This window comes from Dermacentor variabilis, unplaced genomic scaffold, assembly GCF_050947875.1.
Source record: "Dermacentor variabilis isolate Ectoservices unplaced genomic scaffold, ASM5094787v1 scaffold_16, whole genome shotgun sequence".
Lineage (NCBI taxonomy): Eukaryota > Metazoa > Arthropoda > Arachnida > Ixodida > Ixodidae > Dermacentor > Dermacentor variabilis.
The window spans coordinates 5166769-5186122 of NW_027460324.1; the positions used below are offsets into that span (position 1 = coordinate 5166769).

At 45.2% G+C, this 19354-nt stretch overlaps 1 protein-coding gene across 2 annotated transcripts; it reads right to left on the bottom strand.

Annotated features, from left to right (window-relative positions):
- Window positions 1-5213: 5213 nt before the first annotated feature.
- Window positions 5214-15871, bottom strand: LOC142568037 (protein CEBPZOS). Of its 2 annotated transcripts, none has more exons than XM_075678118.1 (4): window positions 15509-15870; window positions 9902-9946; window positions 7153-7416; window positions 5214-6528 (listed from the first exon to the last, which is right to left on the bottom strand). In XM_075678118.1, exons 3-4 carry the CDS (start codon window positions 7381-7383, stop codon window positions 6472-6474), a joined length of 288 nt encoding a protein of 95 aa, XP_075534233.1. In that variant the 5' UTR covers window positions 7384-7416; window positions 9902-9946; window positions 15509-15870; the 3' UTR covers window positions 5214-6471. The 2 variants fall into 2 exon arrangements, with proteins under 2 accessions (XP_075534233.1, XP_075534234.1); XM_075678119.1 differs by lacking the exon at window positions 5214-6528 and adding an exon at window positions 14345-14472 and having other exon boundaries at window positions 7189-7416; window positions 15509-15871.
- Between the last annotated feature and the right edge of the window lie 3483 nt (window positions 15872-19354).

Below are 19354 nucleotides of genomic sequence, written 5' to 3' on the forward strand. Positions count from 1 at the left end.
GATGGCATTCACGGTGCACTAATAGGTAGTTTACGACGACCAGGGACAGGCACACCTGTCAGCACTCGTTTACCCAGTATTACCACTCACGTGCTGTACTTCGTCATTAAGGATGGAAACTTCAAAGGAACAACACAACAGACAAACACAGTGGCATGAATCAGCTACACTGGCACCGTGTCTACTGGCTACACATGTGCACTTACGACGGAAAAAAAAAGGTGGGATCACAAGATGTAAAGCGTTTACGCAAGTTGATTGAAAAGTGCGACCTTCCTCAGCTAACAATGTTAAATGTCATTCATTTCTTCAGCAGTAGCAACAGTAATTTATTTTATTTCATTAGAGAAAAAGAGATAGCAAAGGCCACAGGCATTGTAATTGACAGCTGCACCGCCCTGCAGCCACGGAAAAGATAGAAGGTAACAGAATAGTTATTACATGCCAAAACTACCATCTGATTATTAGGCACATCATAGCGGGCGACACCGGATTAATTATGACCACCTGGAATTCTCTAACGTGCACCTAAGTACACTAATGTTATTTTTTTTGCCTCCATTGAAATGCAGTTGTCATGACTGGGGTTTGTCTCACGACCTTAAGCACAGCAGTGAAATGCGATAGCCACTAAGCTACCAGAACAGGTAGGTACCTGAATAGGAAAAGGGAGAATGGTTGTAAAGAAAAGACAATAGAAGGACATAAGTAAAAACAAAGGTACATGACTATACCTACAAACACTGCAAACATGACAATGACAAAACTTCTAGTTCACAATCATCTAACATATAGCAGATGAAAAAGAAGATTTCACAAAAGGTTCCACAAGGTCATTTAGTCCAGTGGTTCCACCCCTGGTCAGACAACTGGCTTCAGAAACAAGTCGTCACGCAGCAAAGCGGTGAAAGCCCACACACGAAAGATACCAAGAAGCTCAGCGATTGCAAACACGAACAGCCACGCCTGCGACCGCTGTCATCTGTGACCGGTGGAGTACGTGTGTGTGCGCATTTGTGCATTCTCCCCCTTTAACCGACTCTACGAGTGCCGGCCATAAACATGGCGAAAGTCTGCTCCCTCACTCTCCGGGGCAAGGCGCGTTCCTGGGGAGCCACAGAAAAGGGCTCCTTGTTTAGCTCTTTGTCAAGCAGCTAGTCAAGTTGTCCACTCCTCGTGTAGTAATGTAATTAAGTGTTTTATTTGTTACGCTGCTTTGTCTCTGCCTGCCTAGGCCCCTCTCCGTGGCTGGTCAAGCTCCAGAGTACTGGGCCGATGCTGTAACAATAGAGTCAGCGGTGCGAGCACTAATAGTATGGAAGCAACACGTGCCTTATTCCTGTGATTAAGGAACTGTCACAGAGGTACCAGTGCCACAACAAAAAAGCTTGGATGATGAGTGAGCTTTGCCATTGGTGGCTCATGGAATTCCTCGAACAGATGGAATGTGAAGAATAGAGGGAAGCTCACTAGGAAAATTGCAGTGTGGACCACTCTGGATACGTGGAGAGGTGCTCCTCCTTCTGGACAAAACAGTGAGTTGGAACCTCATGGATGCTGATATATATCATCATGTCATATCAGTCATTCTATCATCACTGCATCCCGAGCAGGCTTGTGCTCAACATAAACATGGCTGCAAAGAAACTTCCGCTGTAGCCAGACTTGATGCTTCAAGGAGCATTGTTTAGAGTGCGGTCAGAATACCCTGGAGCTCACCAAGCAAGGAGCGACTGCAACATGCCATTACCGTGACTCAAAAATCCCAAGCGTGCAATATATATATATATATATATATATATATATATATATATATATATATATATATATATATATATATATATATAGTAGGCAAGGAGGGATTCTTCAGGCTACCTTTCAAACGTAAAGAACTTGAGTGGTGCTACAAGGTAAACAGAACAAGTATTTAATTTCGACAGTTTCGATCGGTGGACCGATCTTCATCAGGGTTTACAAAAAAATGGCAGTTCGGCCCTGGTAGTGAAGACACCAGACCGGGTGCCCGGTCGTTCTTACATACATCAAACTGAGAGGAACAGTTGTGACAGTGATTGATTTTCGGCGCCTTGGCAGATTTACAGCGGCCTTTGGCAGCTATGCAGGGCAAGAGGAAGGCGGAGTCACATGTATGTAGAGCAAGGAGGTCAGTGAGAAAAAAAAAAAGGAAAAAGAAAGAAAAAGGAAAGAAAAAGAAAAAAGCACACAGGAGGAGGGAGACGTAAGTCGGAGAGTGAGGGGGGCGGGAAGTAGCGGCAGCTAGGTTCCCGTGCACCCGAGGCAAGGAGGGAGAAAGCGGTCGCTCCGCAGCACCAGTGCGTGGGCTGCCGTTGTAGCGGGAGAGAGGGCAAGTTGAATCGGGTGGCGGGGGGCACAATAGAGGAGGGGCCCAGAAGGAAGACAGAAGAGCGGCAACTTGTGGAAAGAAACACAGTGTCACAGTACACATATACAAGGCACGGCCCGTTCCGGCAACTCTGTGGTCCAGCTACGGTGCGAAAAAAAGAAAAAAAAATATAGTTCCAAAAAAGAATATATGCGTGGGATTCGCAAAGCAAGTGCGCCCATGGGCTTAGATTTAGGGAGCTGAGTTAAATAGCCTCCTTGTGGTGCAGTTTTTGAACGTTTAACAGACAACTGACATCAAATCAGCACGTGCGTATTTCAAGAAGGGCAATAGGCCACTCAGAATGACCACTTCAGTGGCAGGGTCCAGGAAACTGAATTTATTGGTTTTCCGCTCGCCCCATTGAGGCGCATGCGGAGGGGTGAGCAAGCAGTGAATAGCCAGCGTATCAATTTTAGAGTACAGCGCATGTATTCGCGTTTCCCATGCACTTTCACGGCATATTCCGGAGGCACGTCAGCCGCCCCGGACTCTCATTAATTCCTTTAGTGTACGTTCCAAATTTATGGATGAAAAAAGATTCTCTCTGCTCGCATGCACGGGTGTGTTGGAAACCAGATTGCAAGAGCACTACGCTCACGCGTTCAAAGGAGTGATCTGGCAGCTGAACGTGCCTGGAGAAGGGTAAATTGGGGAGACTTTTCACATGCGCGCGGTGATTGTTGAACCGCAGGCGGAAAGGGGTCTCTGTTTGGCCGATATATTCCTTACACACCTCGCATCGAATTTCGTACATGACGTTACTGGAATCACAGTCAAGATTTTCGGTAATTTTATATACGAAGGGCGTGTTCGATGCTTCAGCCGTGTCGGATGTTGTCATGTGCTGGCATACCTTGCAACGAGGTTTCCCACACGGTCGACAGCCCTTGGGCGTGTTTGGCTTCTGTGTCCTCGCCCTGACTAACAAATCCCTTAAATTTTTGTTTCTTCTATACACAACCCGAGGCGGCTGCTTGAAGATAGTAGCGAGTTGGATGCTCTGTTTCATGATATTAAAATGGCGGGTGAGAATGGCATTGACCCGCGGAGCACCGCTGGTGTATGTGAGGACCAAGTTTGGATCTGATTGTGTATTGGTATTGCTAACCTTTTCTCCCATTATCTGTGCTTGATCTAAGCTGCGGGCGCGTTCAATGGCATCGTCTCCTATTTTTGGAGGATATTTTTGGTGTATGAGAGCAGATTTCAGTTCCTCCGCGTGTCGCTCAAATTGCGCAGATTCGGAACAAACTCTTCTGTATCTGTGGGCCTGGGAATAGGGAATGCCTGTTTTGCAGTGATGGGGGTGGCTACTATAAAAATGCAGATATTGCTGATGATCTGTAGGCTTTTTGTATAGGGACGTGGAAATGCGACCGCCACTCAGTGACAGAGTGACGTCGAGAAAGTGAATACTATTTTGGGAGAAGTTGTGCGTAAAGCAGATTGACGGGTGCAGAAAATTATATACCTGCAGAGAATATATATATATATATATATATATATATATATATATAATTTTTCAGGCGCAATATATATACATTTGGAAGGCACCACCGTCCAGTCAATTGGGGCATGTCCTTGTGCCTTCTAAAATGCTGACACTGCACATGACAGTGCAGCTTATTTTTGGAGTACAGTCAGAAGTTTGCCCTTCAACTGTGAAGAGCTACCTAAAAAAAGTGGGCTTTGTTTGGGATGATATAAATAACACAGGCTAGGAAAGCTTCCACTGATAAAGCAATAGCAAATCTTTTCACATTGTATAAGTTTCTGCATGCTGATGATGCTGTAGAGGCTTTAGATATGACGAATGAGGCAACTGTTGCCAGAGTGACTGATGGGTCAAATAACAGTGATGAGAGAGACTTACAAGAGCAGCCTGTACACATAATCCAGAGAAAACAGGGGGAAGTCGGGAGATGGAAATTCAAAAGGATGAGCAAAACGAGAACAAGGTGAAAGCTGGAGCCAACGTTTCAACAAGTGGACTTGTGGCTTTGAAGAAGACAAGTCCACTTGTCGAAACGTTGGCTCCAGCTTTCACCTTGTTCTAGTTTTGCTCACCTGTACACGTAATGTCACCCAAAGATGGCCTTGCTTGCAAATGAGCCCATCTGGGACTTGGTTTTTGCTAACAGCCTTCTGCCTCACTACATATCTCCTGAACTGGCAAGCTGAACAGAACTCTAATGGGGTAAAGAACATGCATCTAAATAATGTCTGCATTAAAGAATATTGCTTGGTAATCTTGCAACAAGAAATAGCCAAGCTGCAAGGCAGGGCTTCAGACTGAAATTTAGCAGGCACCTCTCTCTTTGCTTGCTGCCGTAGTCACTGCCTTTCAAGGTACACTAAAGAGAGAAATAAGTTCAGCTGCATTAATAAATTATCCTTTTACAAAATCAAGAAAGCCTTTCTTATCATCACACAAGCGAGAAGAGATGCGAGAAGAAAAATATATACAGGTGGTGATGCCACCTTGAAGTTTTCACAGAAGCTCACCGTGATGTCATAAACTTTGATGGCACCTGCTTTGGCCTAGTTCATTTTTTATCGGTAAATATGGACCATATTGCTACGGAACAGTATTTGTGATATTATATTCTGAAGGGGCCAATGACTGGACTTTGCTAGCTTCCGTAACCTTTCCTGCACTACAACAGCCCAAATAAGAAAATAGTATGACAGCCATGATGTCACCTGACATACTGGCACTGCAATTCTTATGCGAAATCCAAGATATGAAAGTTTGGTCTTCGTTTTATCTTTCAGTAATAAACCTCTTACAGTGTAATTAATGAAAACGGGCTTTTTAAATACTTTATTCGTTTGAATCTATCAGTGTTTCTCGTGTCCGATGTACAACAGCACCTTTTACCATATTTACTCGCATAATGATCGCATTATTTTGTAAAAAAAAATTGCCACAGATTCAGGGGTGCGATCATTATGCGGGTTAAATTTACCACGAAAAGAAAACATTTTCTTTTCATCCCACACTTGCTGCGGGATGACAAAAGGTCAACAAATAGACGGCTGCTGCTGTAACAGTGCGGGAAACCAAAACAAAAATGGCAGCCAGTGGAGCAAGCGAAACAGGCCGAACGCGATGTTTTTCTTCTCATGAGTACATTACGTGCATTGAACCAGTTTCTTCCGTATCAGTAATGCATAATAATGTTACTATCGGCAAGTTTGTGGCAATAGCATTGCCATGACCACTTTGAGGGGACATAAACAGAGATGGGCACGCTTAGCTGCCAGTGACAGAAACCCATGGTGGGGACGCTATGGAAACTGAGGCATTTGTTGTCACTACTATCCTAATACAGCAAGTTTCCGCTAAGTGTGGGTGAATATCTTAGCTGTGTTACAAGCGTCGGCGTATGAATAGGGTACACTTCTAACATATCAGTGTAAACATGGCTACTATTGTTGCCGCTCGCGATTTGTTGTGTGCCCACGAGTGCAGACGAGAAGAATCGAAAAGGACCTTTTTTTTGTTGTTGGCCACAACCATTATAATGTCTACAAATAATAAAGCCAAAGCAAGTTTGGGTGTAGCTTTTTTTTTTCATGGAAGTGCGGAAAGTGATGAAAGGAATGAAATGGGGCATCTGCTTAAGAATGTTCGGGCGTGCAGACCGCTTGGTATGTCTTGAGTCGTTCGTGGAGCATTCGACAGCATTCGACAGATGGTAAGTGCAATCATTAGCTAAACTTGACACACAACATATCACTGTGGCAAGCTCGGGGTGTGATCATTACACGGGAAAGGGAAAAAAATCAAAGTTTGATGTCAAAATTCAGGGGTGCGATCATTACACAAGTGCGATCATTATGCAAGTAAATACGGTATCAGGCCTAAAAGTGAGGGCTAATGAAGCTTAATCAGTAGAGGTGATAGTGCCGGCTATCACTGTACCCTATGTGGCTCGCCCGCCAGGGGGCGCTGCTGCCTTTGAGCTGGGGCCCCGTGCCGACTTGAAGGCAAATCGCTTGCGTGGGTTGAGCCGCTCCCCGACATCATCCACCTCAGCTCTTGTTGTCCCAAGCTACTCCTAGACCCAGCGCAAACTAGCTGCGGGCAGGTGACTGGCCACTTCCGCAGTTATCATCTGCAAGCATGGCAACACAGGCACAAGCAACTTAGAGAGATACTTCACTCTTATGGTAGAATTAGGAATGAATTCGTACCTGCAAATGTGCAGCACAAGAGACAAACAGAAAAAGCCTGGAAATGCTAATAAAGACATGCACAAGGCAGCAATGAAGAAACTGAGGAAATGACTGGTGACGAATTTCCATCTGTGCATTATTCAAAGTTCTATTTTTTTTATCTCATGCCAAAACCCCAGCATCAGTGCATCAGCATGACATTACGAATTTTAAAGTATATTTTTGTAATTTGGCCACATTGGCTCAGTAAAAGTTTCCATAACTTGCCATGTTCAGTTCTTGGCTCTTTTAGAACAGAATGTAGTCGTCTCTTAACCAATAAGCAATTACCTAGGCCCCAGCAGACACCACCAAAGTCCTCAAGATCACGGTGACCAGGTGGGGAAACTTCTTCTTCTGCTGCCCATCTCTCCCCTTTTCTGGCTTCTCACTTAGCGTCGTCTCTCTAAAGTACCTAAGCTATGGTACTGTAGAAGAGCGATTTACTAATACAGATGAAATCATTTTTCTCTTTGTTGTCCCTTTAAATGACGGCTGGAGGTTGACATGACACTGAGACTTGCCTGCAACTCCTGCAGTTTTCCATCCAGCTGTGCCAAGTCACCATCTGCGTCCAGGAGCTGCTCAAGCTGCCACTTGGCCTGGCTGAAGTTGTCCAGGAGGCTGAGGTGTTGCTCGTGTTGAGGTCGGCCACTGTCACCTTCTACCTCTAAGGACCCTATGTTGGCAGGGCAGCCACTACTGGGCTCACTTCTCAATTCCCCAGGTCTTGTAGTCGTACATGCGCACTGCATTGTCGCCAAACATAGCTCCAGTCTTGTAGTATGCTGGAAGGATAGGGCACACAAACAGCATGGATGCATTCACTCTTCTTTCCGCCAGCTTCATTTCAATATCCTATGGCATCACATAAAGGGTTGGGTTGGGGAAAGGAGGGAGGGGGGGGTAGGATTTCAAAAAGGAGACAACCATAACTACAATGTGCACAATATAAATAAGGTAGTAAGTAAGAAGTGAACGAACAAAGTAATGGCATAGGAAACAATATTTGAAACAGTATGACAGGCAGTATGACAAGAATGCAGCTCATACCACTCAATCCAACAGTTTGCATCAGAACACTTGAGATCAAAGTACAATTGGAGAAAAAATGCCCAGCAAAATTCACATATGCACAGGAGCTCTGTATTTTCCTTTCAATGCCAGAGAAGGTTTTCTTTCTGTAATGCAAGGTACTGCACTATGACACAGATAACTTGACTCTACCATTGGCAAATTGGCAAATTCATCGCCCTATCAGCTGATGCTGACTGGCTCCTTGAAAGTAAACGAAATTCCAGTGCTGGATGCCCAGAAGACCATCTGAACTTGTATCAATGAGGCCGCTTTTGAACCTATTGCAATACAGGGCCCCTCAACCAGCATACATTATTACCAATTGTTACATTGTAGACCAATCCACAGGCTGAGTGTCCTCATTGCCTACGACTTTCCTTATAGTAGTAGCAGTAGTAGTGGCTCCTGAGGGCATTTAAGCTTCGGTTTATGCTTCGCTGTGTCTATTGCTGCTTACTGCCACCTCTGCTACAACTATGAAAAGAAATACAACTGCAATCACTGCCACGGTGGCCTCCATACAAGAATAATTGTGTGTCTGTGATATGGGTGTTTGCCACTCTTGTCATTGCATGTTCACTAAGCAGTTAGTGAGCTTCAATTCAGCTGAACTTCTTTCCTTAACCCCTCGACACATAAGAACATTTATGCAGAAAAAAAAAAAGATAAGATTCAGCTATTCCAGCCTTTTCAGTGTTCACTGAAATCCAATGAGTCATGATCAGAATGCTTTGTCCACAATGCGCACAAAGTGCCAACACAGGCTCGTGGTGTAAATGCGGGCTTGCAAGAAATATATTTTCCTGTGCCTTTTCAGCTGGTGAAACTATGCTTATGTTTCTTAATTTCGACAGCAAGTAGAAATACTTAAATTACAGCTTTTCTATTTCGCTGCTCTAAAGAAAACTTGCGCAATTTCTTTTGTGTAAGTCTTTGTGTAAAAATATGATATAAGCTGAGCCTGTCAGTGTGCATTTTCTCAATAGCCAGTCAGAAAACATAACAAAATATCATGATTTACTCTGATCTTTCATTGTTCCACTATTATCTAAATGATGCTGGTACGTTAACTGTGCTACGAGGGTAGGATGGCTCCGAGTGATCAATAACACAGGGTTTGAACCCCTAATGGACTATCGTGCACATGTCTGCAATGGATGCACAATAGGGTTTGCATGCTGCTTGAGAACAATAAAAGGGTGCTTCACAGATAGACAAATGAAGGACAGAAGGTGAACTGAGCTGGTTTCAGGACTGTGTAATGACATTAGGAGTAATGCAATGTGTTAAAATTTAAATTAAGTTCTGTGGTTTTACATGCCAAAACTACAATATGATTATGAGGCATGCTGTAGTGGAGGACTCCAGATTAATTTTGACCGCTTGGGGTTCGTGCACCCAATGAGCAGTAAACAAGCGTTCTTGCATTTTACGCCCATGGAAGTGCGGCTGCAGTGGCTGGAATTTGATCCCACACCCTCGGGCTCAGCAGTTTTCCGCAAAGTCACTATGCCACCCTGGCAAGTAATGCCATGGCATTACTTGCGTCTGGCACTGTTTCGTGTCTGGCATTAGTTTTTCTTTTGTTGTGAGGTCAGAGTATCACTGTGAGCATACAGGGTCGAAACATGAAGCGACACTGCAAACTTATCTCAAGCAATGAAGACACACCTCTATAGCGGCTTAACTTTAACAAACACAGGCTGTGAGGAGTAAATGCTGAATGCTTTAGAGGAAGATGTATTAAGCTAGCACCAATTCAAGGCACGACAACCAGAAATTCCCAGCACCGTGTGCAGGAGAAGCAAGAAGATGCTTGAGGTGTGTTGACGCAAAGCGTGATTACTGTATTTAAATTTTCTACCCAACAATGCCATTCTTCAATAGGTTAAGTGATTTGGTGCGGTCTTGTAAAACAGTGCTCAATGTAGGAACGACATGTTACAGCGTCCTTGCATGACTGTGTTGAATACGTATGGGAGCACCATTTCCTAATAAACCTTACAATCTGTGCGTTCAGCATTTGTCTTGTTGCCTCTTTCTTTCTAGTCATTGTCAGTCTTTGTACTGTTTCACAAGACATTTTCCAAGCATGTCAAAGCTCTGCCAAGTGCTCATTCTTGCAACAGACTGTCCATCATGAACAGAGAACTCTGGTACAGCAGCGTGTGTTTGCAGTGAGTTGGGAAAGCACACCTTCAAGACCAGGCCTGAAGTTCTGGTGCATCCAGTATCGGTACTCTGAAAAGCAGAAAGAAGCGGAACAAGGTTTGACCACCAGCACAGGATAAAAACTAACATTAGTCGTACTTTGCACTAATGATGGAGGTTCAAGAACAAAGTGTCGAGTTTGCTGCACAAAAACCACAGCAAGATCCCTGTCAAAATTTTTTCATGGCTTAGTGTATTAGACATACTTGTAACAGGAGGTAGCGCAAGAAAAACACAATCACATGGGAGAGCATGAAGAACAAGTGCTAAACTTGCACTGTTTATTCACTGGCACCAGCTGCTAAATATAAGCTTTGTATGAAACAAAAAGCACACACGTACACTACCACTACGGCGACTGCACGTGCATATCCCTCTCTGTTGTTGATAGATGCCCTGCTGGCACCATTGCTTTGACATTAAACCTGCTTCTAATATCAATTGTGCATATGGACATGGTGAGTTTTGTGCCCCAACCATTGCAATGTCACAAGTGCCTAAAGCTAGGCCATGTCAGCGCTGTCTGCACAGGCCAGACGGCATGCCTCCGCTGTGCTGTGCCGGCAGCCATGACGTATCCTCATGCACAGTAAGACAAACGAAGTGCTCGAATTGCGACGGACCCCATGAGGCCAATTCCAAGGATTGTCCTAAACAGAAAAAGGAGAAAAAAATACTGAACCAAATGAGCAAGACAAGTATGTCCCACAAGGAGGCGGCAGCGTCAGTGCACCACCGAAGGAGACGAACGCGTCGTCGGCGTGGACAAGCTGTAGGTCCAGACAAAGCTTCCTGGCTCCAATTCCACAGGTCCAGCAGAACGTAATTGAATCGGCATCGATAGATAAATTATTGCTTCAAGCGAGTTGTGCAAGTCCGGAACCGAATGTATGGCCACGCTTACCACCACGCTCACGGGCCTCAGACTGTCAGCGCGAGCAAGGACAGTGCACTCGAATATTGCCATCGGACTCTGTCATCAAAGCCACGCTGCAACAAATAATCGCCGCCCTGCAGCTGCTACTGTCCGGTTTAAATACGCCAGTGGCGCTAACAGCGGCAAAAATTATGAACGCTATATACACAGTCTCTTCGCTACGCTGCAGTAACTTATACCTCTGCCCGCGAAGATTACTGCGCTGTGCTGTGAAGTGTACACATACGCATTACACAGAACCATTGTGCTGTGAAGCCCTCATCATATTCACCATGCATCCTTCCTCTTCACATCCTATCTCTGTTATTCCCCAAACCCCTTCCCCAGCGTGGAGTAGCAGGCTAGAGGCATTTAACTCAGGCCGACCTCTCCACCTTTCTGCCATTAAATATTATCTCTCTCTCGTGTTTGTTCTTCGTAACCACCCATGCAATTGTGTCTGTTTTGCGCTACCTCCCGTTACAAGTACATATCTCTGTGTGTGCAAATGTGCACCCCTGATAAATCACCCACACTTGCATTCCTCTGAAAAACGTTTTACCTTTCCGACTCAATAAAAGCACTAAAGGATAAATAAAAGCACTCAGACTGGTCTAAAATGAGACCTGCTCCATTTCAAGGCAATCTGCAGGGGAAGACAAGGAAAAGTTTAGAATGCTGCCGTAGCAGGTTCAGGCAGTTATATGGTCTGCTTAAGTCTATCCCACCAAATGCGGTCTGGCAAAGGCTACTGTCAGCCAATCAGAAATTAAAGCCAATTGCAAATTTTGGGAAAATAGGAAGGCTCGCTCATTGTGCGCTGCTAATCTTTCCACGAACTTCAGTCAGTACCACACGCATCGAGCGTCATCAGAGACGGACTGTGGAGCAGCCTTTATTCGAGTTCTCGCTGCTGTACTGCATAGACCGGGTGAGGCTTAGTACAGGGGATAAAGTCCTGTGCTGGGTGTCATCGGTTGTCCCTACGGGAGTAACCAAGGAGAGACTTTTGTACACACTTACATAGGGAAGAAAATAAAAATTAAATTATGGGTTTTTATGTGCCAAAACCACGATCTGATTATGAGGCACGCTGTAGTGGGGGACTCCAGAAATTTGTACCGCTTGGGGTTCTTTAACATGCACCTTAATCTAAGTACACGGGTGCTTTCGCATTTTGCTCCCATCAAAATGCGGCTACCATGGCCGGGATTCGATCCTGCAACCTCGTGCTTAGCAGCCCAACACCATAGCCACTAAGCAACCACAGCGGATCATAAGGATGAAATGAACACGTTGATAGGCGGAGGCTACACAACCATATTAAATAAAGCACAAAACCCCTTTTATGGATACATTGTTGCACTAACAGGAAATAAAGACTTAGGAAGAAAAGTAGTAAACGATAGGTCGAGCGCTGTGCTTCAACTATTTTATTCTCACAGCAGAGCATGGACAATCAACAAATGTGCGTGCGTACATCAGTGTCGTCTAGAATGATTACAGTGATGTTTTTAACAGCTGCATCTTGGTGTCAAACAGAAAAACAGACCTATCACTAATGCAACTCAATGCCTCTCTTTTTTTTATGTAATATGCCTCCAGATGTTCTCTTGCTAATGTATCACCACTCCTGCCAATTGTCTTAATCTCACGCTGTAGTGGCTGACATCTGCTGGCCAAGCGAACCATGCAATGTGCAGGTAAATTCACATAAACTTTGTTAATTATAGACAATCCATGCTCCCGTGCTCGGTCACTGACACATCTCCCCATTTGGCCCACGTAGGTCTTCTCACATTTCAGTGGTATCTCAAATATAACGCCTGTCACACATTTTATGTACAGTCTGGTGTGGTTTGCTAAGCTGTAATAAAGCAGTTGAAGTTCAGCGCTCAAGCTATCGTTTCCTACTTTTCTTCCCAAGTCTTTATTTCCAGTCAGCACAATAATGTATTCATCAGATCTCAACCAATTCACCAAGCAACAACTTCTACTCTCCCTTTTATAGCTTTGCTGACCACTGTTGCACAGGACTTTAATTGCACATTTATAAACCAACACCCTTCAAATGATTGAAAATAGTGCTTCCAACCAGATAGTTCTTTACGGACATGCATTGTTAATTGCCCTTGATTCAATATTAGCCTCATTACACATTCTTATGTCACCACTTGTGTTTCTATGCTTCCTTTGCCTAATTTTATGCTTCTTTAAAGGGGCCCTGAACCACCCCTCGGGCTTGGCGAAATAACATAGTCTGCAGGTAGCATATGCTGTTGTGAACATCTCAGCCAAGTTCTGCTGTCGTATGCAGTCCCTGGAGCTCGCAAGCGGAGCGCGAAGTCACCTTTTTCTCAAACGCTCTCGTTTCAACAACCCCATGCTCCTCACTCTTTTCCGTGTGCTTTATTTCATCATAAAGCACACTCCAATACGCAGCTGCTATTGGTTGCTGCGCTCGGCTACACCGCGGCCGCCGTGAGGTGCCGCCACAAGTCCAGTGGCTAAGCGCGGCATAGGCACCAAATTGGAAATTTGAACTGCGCGCCACAGTGACGTCTCCGCCGTAGCATTCGCAGTGCAAGGCATTGGCGGAGGAAGGGGAGCACAGCTGAGGCCGTGTTTGATTGCCGATAACTCCGCTTCTGCTGAACGCACTGAACTACTTTTTGCAGCAAAGTGGTTCTGAAATAGCCTATCTTCACTTCAAATGTCTTACTCCACTTCGATAAAAAGTGGTTCAGGGCACCTTTAACTTGCAATGACAATGTAAGTGTTATTTCCATAATTTGTTTGTCCATTCTGGTTTTGAATTCTTTTATATAGTGTGCAAGGTATACATTTCCTTGTGCTTTTATATACACCTTTAGTTACTCTGTACAGAGTGCCGAGTTGGGGGAAAAGGGGCATAGCGTCGGTTTCCTAGCTAGGTAACATCAGTAATGTACATTTTTTTTGTCAAAACAAAGTATACAGGACATTATGCTGGCATTAGCTTCATAATAAAGAATCAAATAAGGAATGTTTTATTCTATATTATTCTATAGCTCCTTATATATACTACACACATGTAATAGTTCTGTATTTTTACCAATAAATAAATTCTGAAATTGGTCTGTATCTTGCCGCCAAACAATGATCATTTATCTTGCTTGCATTTTTAATTTTCATGAAAACTCTGCGCTCACCACTTTCTACTCAAGGATGTCATGTAACGTGCATGCTGTTCCTGACCTGGAAGTGGTGGGCATGCAACGTTAAAGTATGGAAACGGACGCAATACAGACGACCACAATGTTGTTCGAGGTCAAGTTAAGCCCCAAAGTGTGTGAGTGCAGTGTTCAACGCTAGTTTCCAACCCAAGATTGGTGTCAACAACAGAGTGTACTTATTTAGAGTGCGATTTTATACAAGAAATTTGCAGAGTGATATAAATATGGATAAGCATAACCAACTTCAGTGCATGAAGCCTAAAATCAATCGAGCTAAATAGACTCGGACAAGTCTACCTTGTGAGCTATTGAGGCGCCGGTAGTAGTAGTAGCAACCACAAAAGGCAACAACTTCCACAACTGTTGCAACGGCCAATGCGGTGCCCAGGAAGCCCCCTCTGGCTCGGCTTTTCTGAAGCATTTGACTACAAAAGGAAGACAGGACAGTGCATAATTAATGTGCTCGGTGCACAAGCGTGCACACCTAGTAGCCTGTACAAGGGATAAAAATCGGATGGGGCAAGGTTCTGACTGGTGCTGTATAAGTCACGGGGCGCTTTTTTTTGGTGCGACGCTGGATTGGATTTTTTACAAGTACTGATCCAGGAGACACATATAAACGGCTGATGGAGGCCTGGGGTGAGCACCCGAAATTATAAAAACAATGTGTCTAAAGGTGCATCGGACGTACCTACTTTGCTTTTGCTTCGCAGCTCCCGCCTACCGATATTTTTACGTTTTTGCAGAAGGACGTTTATTTAACTTAAATGGAACAATTACGATATGCTTTTGAAAAGTAACGGACAGCAGCTGCAGACGAGAAGTCTGGAACGAGCAAAGATACTGCTGCAGGAGAGCAGGCCCGGTATCTACTACGGTCCCTACTGCAAGCCCCCGGGAAAATCGGATATGTTATGTTGAAGGTACGCTCTTAAAAATGTTTCCACCCTTTGGGGCTTGTCCCACAACAATAATCGTCATCCGTCTTGCCCGCACTTCCTTTCTGAGAGCCCGGTACCAAGTAACGAACGGCTTGCGCGTCATCAGCGTGACTCGACAGTAAAGTAGCGAGCGCCGAGTTTTCAAGAAAGGAAACGCAAGCAATGCAGATAATTATTGTTGTGGGACAAGATAAGCCCCAAACGGTGAAACGTTTTTAAGAGTGCAGAGCGCCGTGCGCGTGAAAGATATAATCCGGCATGACTGACTCAGCACGAGCGAGAAAGTCTGTCCGACGTAAAGCCCCTGCATCTACGCGCCACAGCGGCGGTAGCGCGTAGATGCAGGGGCTTTACTTAACCTGGTCGGCGGAAACGTGTATGGAGGGGCTTTAGTCCGACGTACACCCGGCAACGAAAAAAGCGTCCCGCCACTTCTGCAACACCAGAAGAACCTTGCCAGATATGAAACTCTATGCTTGCCACCATAGGCAGTGCTACGGTCGTTTGATAGAAAACGCACTTGTAGTTGATGGACTTGATGCAAAGCTCGTAGTGGTTTCCGCTTCACAAACTTCCCACTGCCGGTCACATTTACTAATTGTCAACGCACAGAACAAGGAACATGTGGTTTGAAAGGTCAACCGGTTCTTTAAACGCAGCAGCGGCGGCAGCAGATGAAACCACAGAACAACTGAGAACACCTCATACTAAAATGTGATGGTATCAATCCCGTTGTCGATGCGGTCTCAGTCACGCTTCCTGAGGCCCTAGGCAATGCCTCCCTAGGGTTCAGAGAAATAATAAAAGGGAAAAGACTGGTGCAAAGCGCGGCTCCCTTGACCATAGAGTTTCCTACAAAAATTACTAGAGGGAACTCTGGCGCTGCAGTCGTTGTCCTACCATGGGAATGATGGGAAGTACATGGATTTGTCTACAGTGGCTAAAACAGGGAAGTGTGTTGAACGCGCCAGCTCGCGCGTGGCGCTTTGGAAGGAAACTTCCAGGGGGCGCTGCCACACGCATACACGTCGGCAGCGACGGCGGCTAGCAGCCGCAGTGCAGGGGCCCTGCGCGGAATGCGATCATCCGCGTGCGGTCAGGAATGCAATAACAAATAAGAGAGCTTCACACTACGTATATGCTCGCTCGTTCATGGCTACAAATTGCTATATAGTAGCATAGCTCCTTACGAATCACAGGGCGTCAACGTAACAATCCGATTGAGCGCACATCGATGGTAGAATGTACCTTGTTTTGTCTGGTTATCGAACGCAAAGCAAGAAAATTCCCAGTGGTAACTCGGAAGCAAACATTTTATTTTCAACACATTGCTTGCACAAACAACTCATATTTTGAAGAATTGCTTAGAATCTGTAGAAAGCAAACCATTCTCAGTCATTGACGATATATTTTGATACGCGACATGCCAGAGCTGGTGCTCTTTTTTCACGAGAACAACAACAACAAAAAAACATTTTGTTTAAATAGTTTACAAGCAGTTCAAACAGAACGTTGTCAGCCTCTGCTAAGTGACGCGCCTGAGCTTCAGGTGCTTCTTTTCACAGGAAAACGCGCTCTCTTTGTTGAGTGCCTTCGTGTAGAAATGTGCAAACGGGTGACCAAAATAAATTTTGTAACCTGGTTGGTGAATTTGGGGCCATGCTGTGCACAGCCTAGCATGGCGTCTTTTTTTTTTTTTTTTTTTGCAGGCAGAAGACAAGCTTTTCCAAGAAGTCACTGTGCAGCTCGTTGTAGCTGAACCACACCGAAAAAAGTAGTTTCAATTAAAAGGGCGTCTACGTATGAGAAGAGCTTCTCAGAAGGGTATTTGAGGCCCCGCAGAACTTGATGAACATCACCAGCTATTCTTTGGCTTCGTCGGCGAAAACAAGGAGCTCGTCAAAGCATTCCTTGCACGCAGTCCTCAGGATTGTTTCGTGTACAACATGCCCTGCCATGTAGAAGACTAGCCGCGGATCACTCATCTTTTCAAGGTACACATGGTATGGAAGCATTGCGGACTTCTTTATCACGTGAGAAGCTTCTTCTACCTTCCCGCTATGGCTTGCATCCTAACCACTGAGGAGAAAGGTCAGATCGCCCTCTTCACAGTTGCCACTCCTGGGCGCTTTGACCAATTCGTAAAAACTCAAACAGTTCACAACGAGCAAGAATTGGGCACAAGAGGGGGATGGTCGTTGCCACCAGAAAATCGTCTAATGATACCAAACAATTTCTCTAGGCAGTCTTGCCTCAGCCGGCACGTCAGCAGCTACTTAAAGCCAAGTTTCTCACGAAGGTACTTCATTAGATCAAGCGTGGCCTGAAGGGTGACCCTTAGTCCCTTGGGCAGTGCTTGCTGAAAGAAATCCTGGTGACGTTCCCGCGTGAGCCTCCCATCGGTTTAAGCAGTCTCATACATCCTTGACGTGTCTTTCATGTTCAGAGTCAGGTTTCAATCCCTCAGGTGGAATCCGTGCTGTCATTGCCTTTACTAGCTTCCACATTAGCAGAACAAAGGCATGACTTGGTGCGGGGTCACCCCAGTGCTCCTTTAAGTGCTTCTTGTAGAAAAACAGGCCCCGAAGCACCTGGGGAATGAAAAGGTGCAATGCCAGGTTTACCTTCATCTTTTCAAAGTTGTTAGGTCTCACGTGAGCAAGAGTGATCTGCGGCATCACTTTAAGGGTAAGTGGACACTTATCCTCTATGTGTGCTGCTCTGATGTGCTCAGTATAAACAGACCCTTCAGGCCTTTTGCACCTTGCTTTAAGAAGGCCATTTCGAACGCATGTTATCCGGCTCGGAAAATCCGAAATGAAGAGGCGTCTTCCAGTGTCAACAGGATATGGTGCAGATCGTTTTATGGACGTCAGAAATCACAAAAAGCCGCCACATTGAACGGTTCCATGAAGCTCCGTCCGCCGTGATATAATCTACCTTCAGCCCAGCCTTTTCTGCGAGCTACACGGTTTCTGTTAAGATCTTGCACAAAAGCAGCCTTCACATCTCCCCTGGAAGCGAAAACGCCGAATATCTGGTGCCAGCTAGGAACCAGTGAAAGGTTGAAACATGATCACAAGACCGTGATTGCAGGGAAGATGTTTGTCATTTTCCAATGTGAATTTTCCCCAAGTCCACCACTCCTATCTACTTTCCCTCCTGCGCCAACATTCAAGAACTCTGACAGCTTCATTTCGTCCACAATCAGGCCACCATGGCACTTGAATTCCTCCATAGATTTGGTTTTTCTTTCAATGCCTGTGATAATAGCAGGGTTGAGGCCAAACCCATCCTTGTATTTCCGCATGTGCACCTTCAAACAGCTTCCGCTTGGAAGGATGAGTATGCCTTCCCGCCCGACATGCTCGTCGAGCCTCGAGTTTTTCATTATCATTATCACGCAATCCAGCAACCAGTCCGGATTGTACTACATACCTTTCGTTGATTTTTGATGAGCAGCTTGAAAGCATTGCATAACAGCAAGTCTTTGCTTCGGTGGAAGGGCGTGTAACCGGTCTGCGAGGACGCCCTTTTCAAGTTCTGCATTTTTGTCTCTTCAATTTCTCAATAGTTTGAGTGTAAAGTGACAGCTAGGCTTTGAGCCGGCAAGTGGCCTGTGCGTGCGCTCTTCTACGTTTTTAAATTGCTGCAGCAGAAAAAGAAACGGGCACTACTTCCCAGAGGTCAGGGCGCGTGGCGTTGCTGAAGCAGCAGAGCCGGCGCAACTCGCACCGGGCGACGTATGGATGGATGGATGGATGATTGTGGCTCAACCCTTTGAATCGGGCGGCGGCGGCGCGCGCCACCTAGCCTTTAATGGTTCTATATGCATGCATACCTATGTATTTACTCCTTTACTTTTGCGTTGATATTGTCCACCAATCAGATAGCCTCCGTTTAGTTATTTCTACCTGTTCAAAGTCTATTCTACTTTCACTGTCTTTAAAACCCAAGGCTTTGAATAGTTCCCCGTTAGATTCAACTGCAGGGTGAAGTTGTTTACAAGCAAGTATCAGGTGTTCCGCCGTTTCCTCCTCCTCTCTACACGCCTCGCACACCAAATCTATCTCCTGGTATCTGGCTCGGTACGTTTTAGTCCTCAGTACACCTGTCCTGGCTTCGAACAACAATGAGCTTCCCTTAGAGTTATCGTAAATATTTTCTTTGGCTATTTCTTGCTTAAACGTCCTGTATGTTTCCAATGCCGATTTGGTTTGCATCTCTGTACTCCACATACCCCTCTCTACCTCCTTAACCTTTTTCTTGACAGATGATTCCTTACTTGTTCCCCCGCCACTGCCCAAGTATTTGCTTGTCAATTTTCTTTCGCTTCCTCCACCTCGTGTCAACATTCCTCGTGTAT

What these genes read in the sequence shown, in the direction of transcription:
- LOC142568037 (XM_075678118.1), bottom strand. Translation starts at nt 7,383, where the DNA reads ATGCAGTGCGCATGTACGACTACAAGACCTGGGGAATTGAGAAGTGAG. An exon ending in GAAAACTGCAGGAGTTGCAG is followed by an intron (nt 6,529 to 7,152) that starts GCAAGTCTCAGT and finishes CCATGCTTGCAG; the next exon opens with ATGATAACTGCGGAAGTGGC.